This window comes from Doryrhamphus excisus, linkage group LG21 (genome assembly GCF_037039965.1).
Source record: "Doryrhamphus excisus strain RoL-2023G ecotype Guam linkage group LG21, RoL_Dexc_Guam_v1.1, whole genome shotgun sequence".
Lineage (NCBI taxonomy): Eukaryota > Metazoa > Chordata > Actinopteri > Syngnathiformes > Syngnathidae > Doryrhamphus > Doryrhamphus excisus.
Genome location: NC_136377.1, coordinates 660,356 through 680,215, shown reverse-complemented (window position 1 = coordinate 680,215; position 19,860 = coordinate 660,356). Strand labels below are relative to the sequence as shown.

The 19,860-nt window shown below is 46.2% G+C and overlaps 1 protein-coding gene across 1 annotated transcript in view; it reads right to left on the bottom strand.

The window, feature by feature from the left end:
• The window catches only part of pdlim4 (PDZ and LIM domain 4), a 27,304-nt gene extending 7,444 nt beyond the window's left edge, over positions 1-19,860 (bottom strand). The window contains exons 1-3 of the mRNA XM_058086677.2: positions 19,685-19,860; positions 11,873-12,024; positions 6,075-6,156 (exon numbers count right to left, since the gene is read on the bottom strand). Coding sequence (XP_057942660.2) covers positions 6,075-6,156; positions 11,873-12,024; positions 19,685-19,777 — 327 coding nt within the window. The 5' untranslated portion in view covers positions 19,778-19,860. The remainder of the gene's footprint in view (positions 1-6,074; positions 6,157-11,872; positions 12,025-19,684) is intronic.

Genomic DNA, 19,860 nt, shown 5'->3' with positions numbered 1-19,860 from the left:
GTCTATAGTAAGCATAGCACAGGTACTATGAGTAAGTTTATATTAACCATAGCACAGGTACTATGAGAACGTTTATAGTAACCATAGCACAGGTACTATGATTATGTTTATAGTAAGCATAGCACAGGTACTATGATTATGTTTATAGTAAGCATAGTACAGGTACTATGAGAACGTTTATAGTAACCATAGGACAGCTACTATGAGAACGTTTATAGTAAGCATAGCACAGGTACTATGAGTAAGTTTATATTAAGCATAGCACAGGTACTATGAGAACGTTTATATTAAGCATAGCACAGGTACTATGAGAACGTTTATAGTACGCATAGCACAGGTACTATGAGTAAGTTTATATTAAGCATAGCACAGGTACTATGAGTATGTTTATAGTAAGCATAGCACGGGTACTATGAGTATGTTTATAGTAACCATAGTACAGGTACTATGAGAACGTTTATAGTAAGCATAGCACGGGTACTATGAGTATGTTTATAGTAACCATAGTACAGGTACTATGAGAACGTTTATAGTAAGCATAGCACGGGTACTATGAGTATGTTTATAGTAACCATAGTACAGGTACTATGAGAACGTTTATAGTAAGCATAGCACGGGTACTATGAGTATGTTTATAGTAACCATAGTACAGGTACTATGAGTATGTTTATAGTAACCATAGTACAGGTACTATGAGAACGTTTGACATGTCTTTCTGCTCCCAAACTCTCCTTGTTCCCCAAGATCCCAGATGACCCAGTGGGGATTATGTGGCAGCAGGCGGACATGTTGTGCTAAGAGCGGCTAAACAAGATAAGGTTACCATGGCGGGAATGCGCTGATAAGATGTCTCGGGATTAAACATTTATAGTCTTGGATAAAAGCTGGATCCATCTTTTTAATGGAGGGCTTGCAGGTCTGGAATGTTACTTCACTCAGACCGGGATCTCTTGGGCTACATTGGTGTGGGGGCCACATTTCCAGAAAGCTAAAAAGGGGGGTGGGGGTGGGGGGTATTCACCCTTCACTATAATTCTTATTTGATGCTGGGGTCCTTGATCCTGTTACAGTTCTTGAGCGGGGGGGCTTTTTTGGAGTAAAAACTGCATCTCAGGTGAAAAAGTCTACGATGAATATATTGACCCATTCTTCCTGTTGTTTTTGATTTCCTAGACTTCCGGGCCCCCAGCCCCCGGCCACCTCCTCCAGCTCCACCAGGAGGACACCCAGGCATTCGCATTCGTGAGACGTAACCCCTCCAGCCTGACCAAGGTCTGGGCACGCCCGGATGAGATGCCCGAGCCCCCTCAAGTGGCCCCTCCAGGTGAGATGTCTGAAGGGTACACCACTGTAAAAAGTTTTGGAACCACCGGTCTCCATGAGCATCGGTGCAACCCAACAGAAACCTTAGTTGTTCTGCTGCGCTTCACCCTAAGCCACCATGCACCCAGCCAGCACAAAGTGGAGGTCCAAAACAAGAATCTGGTTTTAATCCTTGAAAACAAAAAGCTAATATGAATCTTGTGGCTCCATGAGCGACCCCATCAAGAATCGAACCCCAAGAAGAAACTCTGCTATGAATGCAGACGTCGCTTGATTGGATTCCCTGGCATGGGATGAAGAAGCAAAGTTCCCTGTAAACACATTTTGGCAACACATGACACCGAGGAGATCCATATTGCTGGAAGCTGCAACCTTTCACAAATCCTGGAAGGAAGCAGCTTGGTTGCATCCATGAAACAAGCGCTTTGTCCTTTTTTCCTTCTTCATTTTAAATGGACCACACTTCCAAGCTAGGGAAGGTCGGAAATTCCTGCGAGGGCTTCATCTGCCAGCTCCTATTAAATCCACGGAGAGGGTTTGTCCTCAGCTGCCGGTTCTCGGGCCTCCCGGCCGCACGCCAGCTTCCGCATCCCTTCTGGACCGCATTCCCACATTTAACAGCGGGAATCTGTTGAACGCTGACCAACAGGATTCACCAGGGGTGCCCAAAAATTCCAGTGATTTTAGAGTCCAAATATTAAGAGGAAAAAATGTAATCAGAAAAAGTCAAATATTATGGGGAACAATCCTATATTTTTAGTAGCATAATGCTGAAATACTGAAGAAAAAATATATTTTTTAAGAGTCATAATAAGAAAATTCAAATAGTTCGTGGAAAAAAACAGCAGAAATTGAAAATTGAAAAACCATTTTACGACAATAAAGTCAAAATATGAAGTCATATGCTAACCAGAAAAATTAATTAGTATTGTTTTGAGTAAAAGTCATGTCTGAAAAGTTGAAACAAAACAGAAAAAAAGTAAGTCATAATATTATGAGAAACAAACAAAGAACAAGAACAATGAAAATGAGGTTGGGGAAAAAGTCCTAATATGATGGAATAAAGTCATCATTACAAGAAGAAAACGTACTAGAAGAAAGTTGAAATATTTTCCCACCAACCGCATACAAAATATCAACGTGGTCCTCACATCCTTTGACTTTCCTGGGTGGAAAAGGTCAGGACACCCCTGGGCTGCACCAAGGGCTTTAAGCGCTTCCTAAGCTGAAGTTGAACCTAAATGAGTTAAGTTGAACTTAAATGACGCTTTGCTTGGAAAATCTTTCTGAGAGCACGTCAGCATTAAAACCGTCAATTACAGACGGGAGATGGAGGGAAAAACATTGAAGATGACCGAGAACTTTCCCTTTAAAAATGCTTTGTCACTGGAAAACAGCACGGCCATTGTTCCTTCAATCAGCCATGCAATGACCTCAAACCATGAAGTCATTTTATTGCCATGGAAACGCCGCTCATTGGCAAGGTTGGAGGAATAGAGCGTTTCATAATTCCAGCAAATCAAAACGGCCTTGCTGACCGGAAGTGATCCATGTTGGGGGGGGGGCAGGGAACCCGTCATACTTTCCGAATCCACAGCAAGTTAGTTTTATTTGTAGAAGCGACGTCCTTGTCTACACTATTTTTCTATAAAACCATAACTATAGAATATTGGCTACAAACGCTGCTTTTGACACTGATACGTTACTGGTCTTTACTGGTCTTACTGGTCTTTACTGTTTCAGCATCATGACATTCTTTTCTCAAAATATCACAGCTTGATTCTGCGACTAACGACTTTATTCTCTTAATATTTTCACTTTATTCCACACAAATTACAGCAGTTTAATTGTTCAACTATTTTAGCTTTAGTCTTGTAAATGTTCTTCCTGTAATTATGACTTTATTCCCATAATATTGTCACTTTATTCCACACAAATTACAGCAGTTTAATTGTTCAACTATTTTAGCGTTAGTCTTGGAAATGTTCTTCCTGTAATTATGACTTTATTCCCATAATATTTTGACTTTATTCCACAGAAATTACAGAAGTTTAATTGTTCAACTATTTTAGCTTTAGTCTTGTAAATGTTCTTCCTGTAATTATGACTTTATTCCCATAATATTGTCACTTTATTCCACACAAATTACAGCAGTTTAATTGTTCAACTATTTTAGCTTTAGTCTTGTAAATGTTCTTCCTGTAATTATGACTTTATTCCCATAATATTGTCACTTTATTCCACACAAATTACAGCAGTTTAATTGTTCAACTATTTTAGCTTTAGTCTTGTAAATGTTCTTCCTGTAATTATGACTTTATTCCCATAATATTGTCACTTTATTCCACACAAATTACAGCAGTTTAATTGTTCAACTATTTTTGCTTTAGTCTTGTAAATGTTCTTCCTGGAATTATGACTTTATTCCCATAATATTGTCACTTTATTCCACACAAATTACAGCAGTTTAATTGTTCAACTATTTTAGCGTTAGTCTTGGAAATGTTCTTCCTGTAATTATGACTTTATTCCCATAATATTTTGACTTTATTCCACAGAAATTACAGAAGTTTAATTGTTCAACTATTTTAGCTTTAGTCTTGTAAATGTTCTTCCTGTAATTATGACTTTATTCCCATAATATTGTCACTTTATTCCACACAAATTACAGCAGTTTAATTGTTCAGCTATTTTAGCTTTAGTCTTGTAAATATTTTTCCTGTAATTATGACTTTATTCCCATAATATTTTGACTTTATTCCACAGAAATTACAGCAGTTTAATTGTTCAACTATTTTAGCTTTAGTCTTGTAAATGTTCTTCCCGGAATTATGACTTTATTCCCATAATATTTTGACTTGATTCCACACAAATTACAGCAGTTTAATTGTTCAACTACTTTAGCTTTAGTCTTGTAAATGTTCTTCCTGTAATTATGACTTCATTACCATAATATTTTGACTTGAAAGATTCAGCAAAATCACGGCTGATTTTTCTTTCTTCTTAAATGATATTTTCAAATGTACCACAAACCGATACAAGGCCACCCTTTGGACACCCCGACTTGGACACCCCGACTTGGACCCCCCTCGGTGTGAACAGTAGGAACCGTGTGTATCTATGCAAGTTACACAGTATTAAACCGTTAACCAGTCAGCACCTTGTCGCCTGGTTGTGGTAGTGATGACATCATCTGATCCATCAGCTTGCTGACTAGTTGCTACACGGCCGCTCTGATGCAAGACGTCGTCTATTTTTGGAGTGAGTCATTTCGGTTTGGCCTTTTCGTGCTTTGGATGTGCTTTCCGTCAAGATTTAAAGAGTGAAGCTGGAGTTTCCAACCTGAAGCTAAAGACCAAACCCTTCTACCCCCCTCCAGCAGAAAGGCCGATGAATGACACACTGAGACAATAACGCCGCTTTCATTGTGTCTCCAAGCTGCGAACAATACTCCTCTGGAAAGATGTCAAGCTTCTATTGATGTGGTGATGGATAGATGCTACCTCAGTTCTTTGTGTGGTTTCCCCACCCTGGTTTTGTTCATTTAGAAGTCCATCTTGTGCCTCACAAGACTAAGGTCCCAGACACATGACAATATCTTCATTGTCTCTTTCAAAGCCTCCATACTCGCACGTGTACACTTCCGCACACGCCTCCCATTCCTCGCCAAGAGCTCCCAAACCTGCAAGCTTTCCAGACTTCAAAAAGACTTCATTGTGCCTGGAATAGACCAACGGAGAACAATCCACAGTCTTGGGAGACAGTTGTGGACCACATTGGGATGCGTTCTCCTTTTGAATACGTGATCCCGGGCCACGCTATTCCTGGAGCGAGGCTTGTTTCTATGGATTGTGTTTATGATAAACAGAGCGAGAGGAAAGTGTCATGCTTATTTACTGCCCCAGATGGCAAGTTGTGGTCTGGAGCAAACCATCTTCATCCGAACAGGCCGATTTCAAAAGACTCGGATCAAGTTTTAATGGACTTTAGAATCCAGATCAAAGCTGCGTGCTGGGAACTCGCGGAGCAGTTGGAGAGATATTTCCCCGAACATGAACGAACAAAAGAACGTCAGATTTAAAACAACAAAAGCTTTGCAGAAAATTCAACTTGTCGTCACTTTGCCGTCTGAAGCTCCCAGATCCTGCAGAGACCAGATCCTTGGACCAGTGAGGTCTGCAGATGAACCTTCTACATCATTTCCCATGATGCTTGGTGCGGGCATGTTCTGATGCCTTTACATCTCCAATACTTCACAACTACCACTAATCATTGAGATACGTTTTACGGAAAACGCTACTACTCAGATGGGCCATCATGACGGCCGAAAAAGTTCCTAAAACTCAAAGAAGCCATTCCCGCTGTTTGCTCTCGTGGAGTGGAGCTGGTTACAGTGAAAGTCAAATGCTAAACATTGGCGGATTGGGATGACGGAATAAGCACCGTCAGCGTAGTGTCCCACCAAGATGGCCAAGGACGTCTTGGAATTTGTGCAGCGATGGCGCCTCCGTCTGCTGGGGGTTCGGGTTGTAAAAAGATGAAATCATTCACACGGGGGGGGGCATGCAAAGACCAAGGTTTGGCTGTACGTGCTTGGAGAGGCAGTCATTCCCAGATTTCCTTACAGATACTGTATGGACGCCGCCCGGCCCCGCCCGGCCCTCCCTACGCATGGTCCTCATGGACTGAGGCATCTGATGGGTGAAATGTGCGCCAACCGAGTGTTGGAGACCATGAAAAAGGGTATCTACCTGTGAATCGGGGTCCATGTAGGGGCTCGTCTTGCCATCCTCGCCAACTGTCGGCGACCACATTCTTTTTCCCGATTCCGACCTGAAAGACAAGATCCACAAGAGTTTCTTATGAGATCAAATCTCGGAGCGAGACGTCGGCTCCACAGGTTGAATTCTTAGAGGAAACCCTCCAAAGAAAATGTCGCAAATTCATTCTTCCTGTGTTAGGTCAGACCTGAGAATGCCAAAGTCACTTCAGTATTGTTGTAAGCCGGTGGTCCCCATGTCAGGGGTGACCCCAATTTCCCAGCGAGGGCCCTTCCAGCCATCCATCCGTCTTCTACCACAATTTTTTCCCCAACCTAATTTTCCCCAAATGTGGAGACCCCTGACCAATGTGGACTCAGTGAACCGGAGCCAAATCCCGTGTGGTCGTTCAGTGAAACCCCCTTTAGAACCCCCTCCCATCGCATGTCCAATAAAAGTGATGCATGCCCCCTCTTTACGGCCCACTCGCATGTCGCTCTGCACATTTTCACCTCGGTATCAGATAAAGTCGTCAACACGCCAGAACTTTCCAGAAGCGTGCTAACGTCTGATAGCAAGATAACGAGTATATCTGGATGTTGCCTGTAATTAACTCCAGTTGCGCCGACTTAACAAGAAAGACCGTGACTCACCGACCGGCTGCCATGGCAACGTGCATCACTGACAGGCCTTACTCATTTCTCTCTGGTGTCATCATCACGTGTCACGCCGCAAACTATTTCTAGCGCCATGGCCTGGCTACGATGTCATCGCCATGCTGTTTGGTTGCTAAGAGGGAAGGATACACCACAGGGCGCGAGGAGAGGACGGCGGTCATGGTTGCCCGGCAACCATGATGGATTTATCAGTTGGGAAAGTTGAGGTCATGGGCTGGGAGATGGGGACACACGGAGGTGGCGGGATGGAGAACGCTCCAGTGAGGGTCTTTGGAAGATGCCTCTGTCTGCTGTCTTGTTTGCGTCGTTTGGTTTCCATGGCGACGGCACAAACAACCTCAAGAAAAGAAGCGCCTTTTGTTGCCACTTGACTTGACATTTTGTTGTGAGGTGAAGATGGAGGCGGGGGCGCTTTGGATAATCAGACCAGTCCCAGGATTCACTTGAAGAATTCCTGTTGATGTCCGTCATGGATGAGTTACTACGTCCGCGTCTTCTTCCCAACTTGGGCTTTCTTCCAGAGTGGAAACTGTGGAAAGCATCTCTAAGGGGATTGAACACAACTTACTGCCTGGCAGATGGAAGAAGTCCAGAAGATGAAGTGCAAGGTCCTTCTGACCGGCTTCTATTCATCACCCACTCACTTCATCTTCCCAACCCGGCTCTGTCTGACCCCCCCCCCCATGAAAGCGCTCTCAGGAGTGAAGCCCTTCCAAGGAAATAAAAAGCTTCTTTTGCTGATTTATGGAGCAGTAAGCGCTATCTTCCAGGCTGATGGAAACAAGATCTTTAGCATCAGTTTCCAGCTGCCGGCTGCCAGAAACCATCCTGTTATTCCTACCTCCTTTTGCTCCTTCTGATGGCCACAGCAGATTTGTTGTGTAGGAGGGAGGGGGGGGGTGCACCCTGGTTTTCCAGACTTTATCTTCCATGCTGAATCCCACACCAACATGAGGAGTGGAAGGACACGGGCAGCCATCAAGGCTAATGACCTACACTACTTGGTCCTTCCCTTGGCTAGGTGTCATCTCCTGATGGGAAGATGGAGCTGCTGCACTTTGCTTTGGCTGCCAGCCCAACGAGGAACATGAAAACCAATCATCTCCAAATTTAGAATGTAGATCTTCCTGTTGCCTGTCCTGCAGGAGACACGATCATTCGTCTGGAGGTGGCACCAGCCTTGTTTGGATTTTAGAGGGCAAGTGGAGGTGATTATCAGCGTCTCACCTGAGGGGACCATTCCTCATGGAGGTGCCTGACGTCAGGGAATGGTGCATGGAGGTCTGCTCCACTTCCTGCCGCACGGCCATTTTTTACCAACCACAAAAGACACCTCACTCCAGCATGCTGAAGGGTGGGGTGTTGGTTTGGGTTTTGGTCCCCACCCCCACCTGCTGGAGTCCTGCGTTCCTTCGGTCCTGTGCAGCATTAATTCCTCAGCAGTGACTCACAGGTCACACAGCGGGGGCAAATCCAATGGGGGCAAATCCACTCTAGAGTCCTGTCTTTTCTCTGCCAGTATAAAACATGCTGACCAGTCCGCGTCACAGGATTAGGCAAAAACTACTTGAAGGATTTGCACCAAGCTTTGTGGCCGTTTGGGCTGCCAGCCACTTTTGTTTCCTTCAATTTCTCAAAGAATCATTCCCAAATCTTTTTTTCTCCGGGTTCCATTCTGGTTGTCCCGGAGAGGTCCACGGATTGCAACCCAGTCTGGACTTAATCCCGCACTTTTTCTTGTGGAATGCAAGTGAAATGGATGCCTGCATGGCGAGGATGTCCTGTTAATGAAGAACAAGCCAGACAGGCTCTTCACGACTCTCTTTTCAGCACATCCATCAGCGGGACTCCTTCCCGGCCGCCTGGCACGCTTCCCAACCGCCATCTGCCTCTGGAGGCCTCTGGAACCGCACGGCTTTCTCCAGCCAGCCCCCGCAGAAGTGGAACTGGAGGCGGCACAGAGACGGAATGGAATGGTAACAGAAGAAGAAGAACGGTTCGGGGTTTAGGCGCCACCAGGTACAGTGGAGCAGTGGAGGGAAGCAAGGCATCAAACCGACCAAATAGTCCATCTCCAGGGAGAAAAGGTTTTCCTCTACAGCTGGTCCATGCATTCACGGATTGGTTTCATTTGTGTGGACATCAGCAGATGTAACATCGGGAACCTTCTCCTTCACGTGGAGAGCCCTTCTTGTGGGTTCTTCTGACCCGATGGGTGGATAATCCTGAGAAAGTGAGTTTTCGGGGCAAGGATTAGTGGTTTGGGGGTTGGGGGTGGAGTTTGGTGACTGGGCGAGGATTAGAGGTTGAAAGAAATATTCTGTTCAGTTTTTCAGAAGTTGGTTCTACAAAGATGAGTCAGACAGGAACCAAACTGCAGAACTGAAACGTTAAATGGACTGTTAAATGCTGAATATGGCGGACACTGTAACGTGAAGTACTGTCTTCTTGGTGAGAGGGAACATTTGTCATGCATTGCATCATAGTTGACAGTTGGGATTTTAGCATTAACGGTTCAGACTTCTGGTCAGACTTTGGCGATGAGGAACGGAGTTCTGGTTAGTTGGAGCGGCCGCTTAAGAATTTGGGTACTCAAAACAATATGCGTTCAAAAGAGTAAACTTTAGCATCTTGAAAAAAATCCGAGTATTCCATAGTCCTTCCATGCACGGATGAAGACGTTATGACTGTACCACTGCGACGCCATGATCAGTGACCAGAATATTACATATGGCCTTTATTCCAATATTTTGGACTAATGTGGGCGTTTATTCATGAATACGTGTGTGAAATACGGTGAGAGAGTGACGTCTGGATATAAGAACACCACGTGTTACGTAGGGTGGGGCTGGCAACATGGGTGCAGGAAAAGGGCGGAATATGTACAGTGGAACGTGACCCCCCCCATGCACTACCTAACCACTGTCAAGGTTGAATGTCCGGTCAACAAGCCTCTGAGCCCATTCTCCCGTGATCCCGGCCTTCCTTCAAACGCTCCGTAATTGGAATGATGAAAAATGTGGTCTGCGACAGTAATGGACGTGGAATCATCCAAGGAAACATTCCTGCATCACAGCAGACCTCAGATGCAGAGTGCACTGTAATTTAGCTTCTCATGCAGACGTGCAGACTCGTATATTTGTCCATGGGCAGCAGCAACCAAATTACAGGTCTCCTGTTTCTCCTGCTTTCTGCTTTGACGGCGTGGAGTGGTTTATGGCCCGGTCCCTTCATGGAGGCCAAGAACTGTTGTCCTCTGTGGGGATTAAGTTCTAGTGAGTCAGCACTGGGAGCCATGCTTGCAATTACATATGAAATATTTCATGTGGCAGCTGGCTAATATCCTCCATTAAGTATAAAAATGGCTTCAGGAGGAGCCGACTGTTGCAGACTTTCTTCAAATATACGAATAAAGTTACTAATCAACTTTTATTCCTATTGTGGCTATTGAACGTGGAATCTCTGTCGGCTTTTTTTTTTTATTTCCAGCAACGTGATGCAACTACTGCATCTTTTTTGGTTTGTACTCGCCGTGGCAGGAATTTAGCATCTGATGCTTTGCTATCGCTACCAAACCATTCACAGGCAGTATTTCTCCAAAGCCCGCCCCCTTCCCCGGCTCTCTGTAAAAGTATCCCAGATGTGCACACCTCGCCCCTCCTCCCTCCGTCCAGCCAATATATGGCCCGCCAGGTCGCATACCAACGGCCTCTGCGGTGCCGCTCCATGACACCTTGTTAGATTCTAGTCAGCCCCGATGCAAGATGAAGGGTGATTCATCAACGTTATTTACTTGGAGTTACTTTGGAGGAGGAATTTGGAACCTCGGTGACCAAAGCGTAGGGCAGGAACACTTTGCTCACGGCCAGCAATGCCTTCCCTGCTGGCCTAAGCACACGAGAGCACTGGATGAATGTCGTCCAGGAAGTCTACTTCCTTCCTTGGGTGTTCAATTTTTGGAACGATAAACCAGATATCCACTTTGACAAGTGAGAGATACGATAGCGTCGGAGGCAGCCCTTCTCGATCGACAAGAATCTGCCGTAAATCCTTAGATTGACCAGTTGGAGAAACATGCAGCGTATAGCGTGACAAGCAAACGGCTAAAACAAGGCCACAGCGATTGATAGTCGTAGCGTGCTAGCGCTAGCTAGTCACTGCAACAGGTTGTCAACCCACCGTCAAAACAAAAATCACAAGTTCATTATTGATGGTTGATACAATAGCGGTCTAGTGGTAAAGTGGTGGTATTACCAAGCGGATTTGATGGGTAAGTCCCCACCGAAGGCCCAGCCAGGAAAGGCCCCGCCTCCATTGGTTCTACGACTGGCAACATCAGAAAGTAGAAGAATAAGAGAACTAATGCTGTGAGTGAAACAGAGAACAGAGGAGGCGGAACGTGACGGCAGAGAAGAAGCCGTTTGGCCGAAGACCACCAAAAAAGACGAGCCAAATACTACTGACTGTCTCCTAATAGACGGAAAACCGCTAGACGTCACTTCATGATTCAGATTACTTCTTGCGTTTGTGCCACAGTTATTCCAACGGCAGAGAAGAACTCCAACTGGATGGACGCTAAGGCACAAGAAATCCAAGGAAAGAACAACGACATCGACAGCGGCTCGGTAATATTTTGGACCAAGATCACAACCAAATGGAATAAGCTCGTCAGCCCTGATGCCCGTTTGGTTTTATGACACCCAATCACGTCATCACCGCGTGATGTGTACGTCAACTTCCTGTCGCATAAGCAGAAATAAAAGTGGTTAGCGGTTGTAAAAATAGCTGCTGAAGTGTGGGCGTGGCGCTACTCTGCTGCTGCAGCTGCACAGAAGCTCCTCCGGTGGACCTGTGGACCAGACCTGTGGACCGGTGGACCAGTCACGCTGGACCGACTTAGAAGTCCAAAAGAGAAAAGTTCCTGACTCGGGACTTTGTCTGACTTTCATTGACCACAGCCAACTTCCAGTCCTCGCTGTCCGCCAGTTGGCAAAGGAAGCCCAAAACCACACAGCGTCCTTCAAGTCAGGATGACTACTTTGGCGACGTTGGCCTGGCCAGATGAACTCAGCACTTGAGAAAGCTTCCCATGGATCTACTGGTGGGAAATACCTGCTGATGACGAGCGCGAGCTGCTGGGTGCAGTTCTTGATCCGGTTCTGCGCCTCCATGTGGGTCATGTGCTCGGTCGCGTCTCCGTTAATGGCCAGGATGGTGTCGCCGGGGCAGAGGTCGCCTTGGGCCGCCTTGCTGCCTTCTGTTACCTGGAGAGAAGAAATGACGTAAGGAGGATGGAAAGCATTGTCAGCACTACGGAATGTTCCGTTAGCATTAGCTGCTATCTATCGGGGGTTGGGGGGGTTCATGCTGGGTAATCCCTTCATTGACCGCCAAGGTTCCCAACGCTGGGTTTCCGTAGGGGGAGGTGAAAAAAAATGGCTTAACCACATTAGCGCCCAACACTGGAACGCCTCGTGTCAACAACCACAGCTGGTAGTACACAGTAGTAGTACACAGGTACTACAGGGCAGAAGAAAGTAGAAGTATATTGTTGGGTGTGCGTTAGATGAACAAATAAGTACCTTTGATGATTTTTTTTTTCTTCTTTATTTCAAACGTGAAAAACATCCAAAACACAACCAACCAAAATCAATACAAATAAAAATACCTATGTACATATAAACGTACACATGTTATCTAGTCCCACCCTCCTAACCACCCAGATTCCAACCTCATCCCAACAAAACATATATTATTCCTTGTCTACCAGAATAAAAACCCCACATCCAAGCACCCCCACCCAGCTTGAGGCACCCAACTACGTGCCAAGAGCAACCAGTTCAATATCATCATCCTACCCTACATAGTCCAGTACAGAAGAAGGAAAGAAACCAGTCCAACTAAACAGTCCCCAACCAGTCATCACAGGCTAACATGGATATAAAAACATCAATGTTATGGTATTGTTTCAGTCAGATTGAAAAATAAAAGTATGTGAGAGAAAAAATACCTCAAATGAAATAATCCCACTTGAGTTTTACTACTTCCCAATTGTCACTGCTATCCCAACTACTGTGTTACCGTGCAGGAGAAGGGGGTGCATGTCTGAAGGGGAATGCCACTGAAAGGTTTGGGAACCACGGATCGACCGCATCCTACTTGGACCGGTTTTCCTCGGTGAGCTGCTGCCCTGCGATCCATCATTCCATGGCGACATCCCAGCCCCTCTGGGGCGGCTGAGGAGTGAGGTGGGTGTCCTAGTGGTCTCCGTCCATCCATACGGACAGAGAACATGTGACAATCATTTCCTCTTCTTACTCCGACGCTATTTTTCTGGGCTGCTCCGGACTGTCACAGCATCTTAGTAAACTTAATTAGCGCTATTACATCAGAGTCCTTAAGCAATCACGTGCTACGTTGGAAGTAGGTTAGGTACGCATTTGAAAAAACTCCCTGAATTATTCTGGCATTCCCTATTGTGGGAAGCCCCACTCCATGAACCAGGAAGCTGGGAATTTCCAAAATAGATGAAATAGATAAAAGTCTTATTTATGCCACATGACTAGTCCTTATTAACGTTGATTAAATGTGGAATTACTGCAGCTTCTGCTGGGACATGAGCACCGTGCCAGCTGTTGGACACCACTGTGTTGGTGGTGCCAATCCTGCCTGACGGATGTCGGCGTCCACGCTACAAGTATTATCCTGTCATGCCGTAGCTCCCAGTCTGATTGAGCTTTTCCTGTGAATGACAAATGTGGTCACGTTTCCATCTCAGGACAGGACGTTTTTAAAAAAATTCTCACTAATGAACTCATTTAAAAACGGCGCAGCCTGAACCTGCGCTTCATTTTCTTTTCCTGACTGTGATACTTTTCCCCGCATCCTCAAGCCAGCAAATTAGAAGCCATTCCCAACGCCGTCCGACTGGATCTAACGTTTAGCGGAGCTTGAAATTACCACCTGCCTGCGGAATTGCACCCGCAGCAGATTAGTCGGGACGAGGTTGCAGTTAATGAGTGCCTTGCTTGTGGAGCGCCGCGCCAGTCGCCTTCCTCCTGTCATCATGTGTTTTGAAGCCGACGCCTCCGTCATCTTCATCCCGGCAAGATGGCCGCCTGTACAGATAATGTCCTACCGCGGGGGGGGGGCGCATTATGGTGTCACAGTGGAGTGATGTTAGCAATGCGTTCCAAGGCAAAAATGGCGGCATTAACGTGATTGGGTCCAATTGGCTCCACGCGGCGACTCTTTACGAGGCGCTTGCACTACGCCCGTTAACTAGCAAGCATTTTAAGAGCAAAGGAACTGAAGTTCACGCTCCATCAAGTGCTAATAGCTGAGTCGTGTGCTTCACTTGTGGAATTCCGAATTTACAGCCTCTGACTGCTGCGCACCCCGCCCCCCCCAGTCCCCCGAGCACCCCTCTTTTTGCCCATGACTCACTTCCAGTAAACTGAGAGGTCATTGTGAGAAGTGTGTGTCTGTGTGTGTGAAGCCAACCTGCCTCAACGATAATTGTACGCGCACAAGTCCCGCAAAGCAGTAAAGCATGAATGACACTTCCCAAGTCCGAGGAAAACCGGCTCAGTCTCGCATGAGCTGACGACCTGCGACAGGAGGTCAAGCTTTACCCACGCCATTTAGCACCACCTCCGCCCACCTCCGCCCGCCGTGTTTGGGTGTTTTTATTCTTGGGCCCGTGTTGTGTCACCGTGGACCAAAGTGCAGACGCACACACAAAACATTACACAAAACATTACCTCGGGGTCAGGACACTGATAAAGTGGAGAATGAATCACACACACACACACACACACACACACACACACGGCCCTATGCTGAGCGCATCAACGCTAGCAGCTCATACCCAAATGTTAGCTTGCAGTTCGAGTCTTACAATAATAAAAATTGGATCCACTTTCTTCCAATCTCACCACTTTCTTCTTATTGTCTTACAATAATACAAATATTGTTAAAAATATCATATATGATATGATATAACACAATATATCAATTAAAGGACTTTGGATATTATCATGACTTCCCCACGAGCAACCATAGGGGGCGCCAACAGCCTCAATCGCCACTAATCGCTAACAGCGGCAACGTCTGAAATATGACTGCATATGCATATACGTATGCTGAAATATGACTACATATGCATATACATATGCTGAAATATGACTACATATGCATATACATATGCTGAAATATGACTACATATGCATATACATATGCTGAAATATGACTACATATGCATATACATATGCTGAAATATGACTACATATGCATATACATATGCTGAAATATGACTACATATGCATATACATATGCTGAAGGAAGGCTTTGGCTGGGAACGAAAGAGACATGCTAGTTTGTGAAAATGCTACATGGCCGCCATGACATCATCCAGACGTGTTTGTATTTGATCCAATTACAGATCATCCAGACTGAAGTCCAATGCGGCTCGTGTTTGATGACATCACGTTTGGGTGAACTGCAGGACATTTTGGCAAGTGCACAAACCAACTTTGCATAAGCGGGTGTCTCCGCCGTGGCCGCCATCGCCTTCTAATTTGACGCACTAGACCCTAGGACGCTTTATTGTCGCTATTAAAAATATATCGTATATCTTCATGAGACATCTACTCTCCATCTTTATGACTTTCTTCAGGTGGATTTCTTCAGGGGACGTTATTCCAGTCCAGTTACTGCGGGATGCATGAAGGCCATTTTTGGGCTGACTGATGGTGTGCTAGGTCTGATGGTGTGCTAGGTGGTGTGCTAGGTGCGATGGTATGCTAGGTGGTGTGCTAGGTCTGATGGTGTGCTAGGTGATGTGCTAGTTGCGATGGTGCGCTAGGTGATGTGCTAGTTGCGATGGTGTGCTAGGTGGTGTGCTAGGTGCGATGGTGTGCTAGGTGGTATGCTAGGTGGTGTGCTAGGTCTGATGGTGTGCTAGGTGGTGTGCTAGGTGCGATGGTATGCTAGGTGGTGTGCTAGGTCTGATGGTGTGCTAGGTGATGTGCTAGTTGCGATGGTGCGCTAGGTGATGTGCTAGTTGCGATGGTGCGCTAGGTGATGTGCTAGGTCCGCTGGTGTGCTAGGTGTGATGGTGTGCTAGGTGGTGTGCTAGGTGTGATGGTGTGCTAGGTGATGTGCTAGGTCCGCTGGTGTGCTAGGTGGTGTGCTAGGTGGTGTGCTAGGTGATGTGCTAGTTGTGATGGTGTGCTAGGTGATGTGCTAGGTCTGATGGTGTGCTAGGTGATGTGCTAGGTGTGATGGTGTGCTAGGTGATGTGCTAGTTGCGATGGTGCGCTAGGTGATGTGCTAGTTGCGATGGTGCGCTAGGTGATGTGCTAGGTCCGCTGGTGTGCTAGGTGGTGTGCTAGGTGTGATGGTGTGCTAGGTGGTGTCCTAGGTGTGATGGTGTGCTAGGTGATGTGCTAGGTGCGCTGGTGTGCTAGGTGGTGTGCTAGGTGGTGTGCCAGGTGCAAATCTTCCCTTTGGCCAAGCGTGAAGTACGCTGGTGTTTACAGTGGACACATCAGCAATCCAGACTTGTGGCTCTTTTTGACCAAACAGGCTGCAAGTGATGACTCGATGCGGGGGGGGGGGACACCAGAACCACAAACAGAAAGGGGAGTCATCGGGAACATGAGTGTGCGTTTGCTAATGTCTGGAATGGTGAATATCACTGATGAGTCATGATAACACGATCAAGTCAAGTCGTTAAACCAACCAGGTGTTGGGCGCCCATTCCTGCCCTCGGGTGTTTACATCCAAGATGTCTCGCTTTTCCAGCCTACCATGGCCAAGTCCCAAAGATCTACCTCCTACATATATTTACTCTTTATAAGTATGAGTACATAGCAGTACATTGTACATGTATATCTGGATGCATGTGGTGACATGATCAATCTACTATCAATCTACTGTTAGCAAGCTAATTGAGTGCAAACAAGGACGTTTTGTCATTTAAAAAATACATTACGTAAGAACATGGCTGTACACACGGCATATTAATAAAGTTACAAGATATTGTACGCCAACCAAGACAAAATATTGGCATCGATCTTGGACGTTAAAGACGCTAACATTTCATGGGATCCACTTTGGGATCCACTTTGATGGCACGTCCTCGGGCGGCCAATGAATCACGTAGTACTCCATGACCAGGAAGTGGCAGACATCCACCAATGTCCTCGCATTGTTCTCCCACCGCTCGGCTCCAGGAAGTTCTTTTGCTTAGCTTGTGGACCTGACACGGGTCACGACCATCTGTGATCGGAACCCTGAAAAGAAAAAAGTCGCTGCCACGGAGCGCCGTGAGGTCGAGGATTAAGTGGCGTCGTCAGCAAAACAACCACCAGCAGCTCTAGGTCACATGGTCCTCCTCTGGTATGTGACGGACAGACCTGGACGTGGGGTCCCTTCAAGGTCCCTTCAAGGTCCCTTCAAGGTCCCTTTAAGGTTCCCTATTATGGAAAAGTACTTCTTATTGATGTCTCATGCAGTATGTATTGCAGTTTGTGTCACAGTATGTATTGCAGTTTGCGTTGCAGTATGTATTGCAGTATGTGTTGTAGTATGCGTTGCAGTATGTATTGCAGTATGTGTTGTGGTATGCGTTGCAGTATGTATTGCAGTATGTGTCGTAGTATGTGTTGCAGTGTTGTATTGCAGTATGTCGTAGTATGTGTTGCAGTGTTGTATTGCAGTATGTGTTGTAGTATGTGTCGCAGTATGTATTGCAGTATGTGTCGTATTATGCGTTGCAGTATGTGTCGTAGTATGTGTCGCAGTATGTATTGCAGTATGTGTCGCTGTATGTATTGCAGTATGTGTCGTAGTATATGTCGCAGTGTTGTGTTGCAGTATGTGTTGCAGTATGTGTTGTATGTGTGGCAGTATGTATTGCAGTATGTGTCGTAGTATGTGGTATTGTGGTGACAATAACAACAATTGTGTGGCAACAGTGGTATTGTGGTCTTGTGTGGGATCTGGGGGGGTCTGGTTGAGTCTGGTTGAGTCTGGTTGAGCTTTGTGATGCTGTGTTTGAGCCAGCGCGTCCCGGCAGCAGACCGCCAATCACCTGGCTGACGTTTTTAACGCGTCCTCTCCAAATGTCTACGCAGTAACATCAGCCACAGAATGTGTACTTCCCAGACACCATGGCCTGCAAGCCTCCATGCCAACCGTGGGGGGGGGGGGGGGGGGGGGGCGCTCACATAAGAACCAGCTGCCGTCATTCATCATAGTTTTCAAGTATTGGCGTTTAAAGCCAGACAGGAAGTGGCGGTCGATGTCAATCATTCAAGCCTCTGGCCGTGTTTAAAGCCAAAGGAAACATCAGCAACCTTATGGAGGACTTTGGTCTTGTTGACGCCATTGGACTCCGGTGCAACCTTTGGACCAGCACCAGCCACCTGGACCTCTCCAAGATAGCAAAAAGCACAGACACACCAATCCCTGGCTCGGGCGGCGTCACCCTCTCTCATGGAAAACCTGGAAATCTGCTGACCGCTTTTCCAGAAAATGAGACGAGGGTGAAATTATTGATCTCCCCGTCTCGTGAATCCACACGGATTAAAAGTCCAGAGCAGACGTGTTGAACCTCTAGTCTAGTCAAGTATCGACACGGCCTGAAGCTCCAAGTCAGGACTCCAGACTAAACTAACCTCTCATCCCGGCTCCAATTGGGCGCCTAGCGTCCTGCCGTGGATCTACTCCCCCTGCTGTGGGGGCACGCCATCAATCTCATCGCTTGGACTTTTGGGGGGGGAACACCTGGAATCCGTCAGCAGCGCCAATAAGCACTGAAGAAAAACAAATGTCGGCGCCTCCCCCTCGGGGCCACCACGGCCAGGCCCCCCCTCACCCCCGCCCCCATCCCCGCCTTTCCACAAGCCCTGCAGTGGGAGTGCCGTGTGTTTACTCTGGCCCGGCATGAGCGAGTGGCTACTGCCAGCGCTCCGACGCCTGACCCATATACCGAGGGTCGGGAAAGTTCACCGGGGTTCCGCACCGGCTGTAGCTCCGCCTTCTCGTACATAAACATCATCATCACCCAAACTTTAAACAAAAGAAAGAAGAGGTGAGCTGGTCTGGCTTCTGGTTTCTGGTTTCTGGTTTCTAGTTTCTAGTTTAGTGGAACTGGTATGACTGGCAACATGGGATTTGAACTTGATGTGCAAAGCGGATCTTCAGTCAAACAACGCGGCCATCTGACATGAAGTCTTGGATGAAGTATGAGCAATTGAAGCAAGTATCTTTGGAAGCGCTAAGGCGGGGGCATCCAAAGGTTTTCCCAGCGACGGCCACGTCGGGAAAAATGACAGGATGCAACTTAGCCGCTTTTTTTAAAGCAAAGTTTTATATAAAGTAAAAAAAAAAACTGCATCCAGTAGGTGAAAAAAGCATCAACTTCACTTTCTTCATTTTTTTTTCCAAATATTTTCACTTTCTTCATAAATAATATATATATAAAATGTCAAAATATGACTTTCTTCTCATATAACTTTTCCCAATTCATTTTCCAAAAATTACAACTTTGAACTCTTTGCTTCCCAATAATACTAACAATAATAATAATAATGTTGTAATATTATTATTGTAAAATTGGGCCTTTTTTGTGTTAGAATTTGACTTTTTTCACTTTTTTTTCCTTTCCATAATTATGACTTTATTCCTGTAATATTTTTTAAATGAACTTGGACACCCCTACTTGAAGCGGCAGAGCGGATAAAGAAACAATATTTCTAATATAATAATAATAATGGACATTTGACAAGATGTCAATCCCACCTGCGCTGTTGGCTAACACTGCAACTAATGAAAGTGAAATGTTGGCCAGTCGGAATCAAACCCCATCCATCCTAACGACCATAGGTGGGAAAGACGCAGCCGCTCGGAACCTACCCTGGAGATGGTCAGTGGCGTGCTGAAGTCCCGTCCCCCCACCAGGCGAAACCCCCACGGGGAGGGTCCCTTGAGAGTCACGCTGTAGGGCATTGTGCCGCCTGGAAAAAGCAATCTATCCACGGAGAGACCGGGGGGAGGGAAGTCCTGTTCCGAGCTGCCGAGCAAAGCGCTCC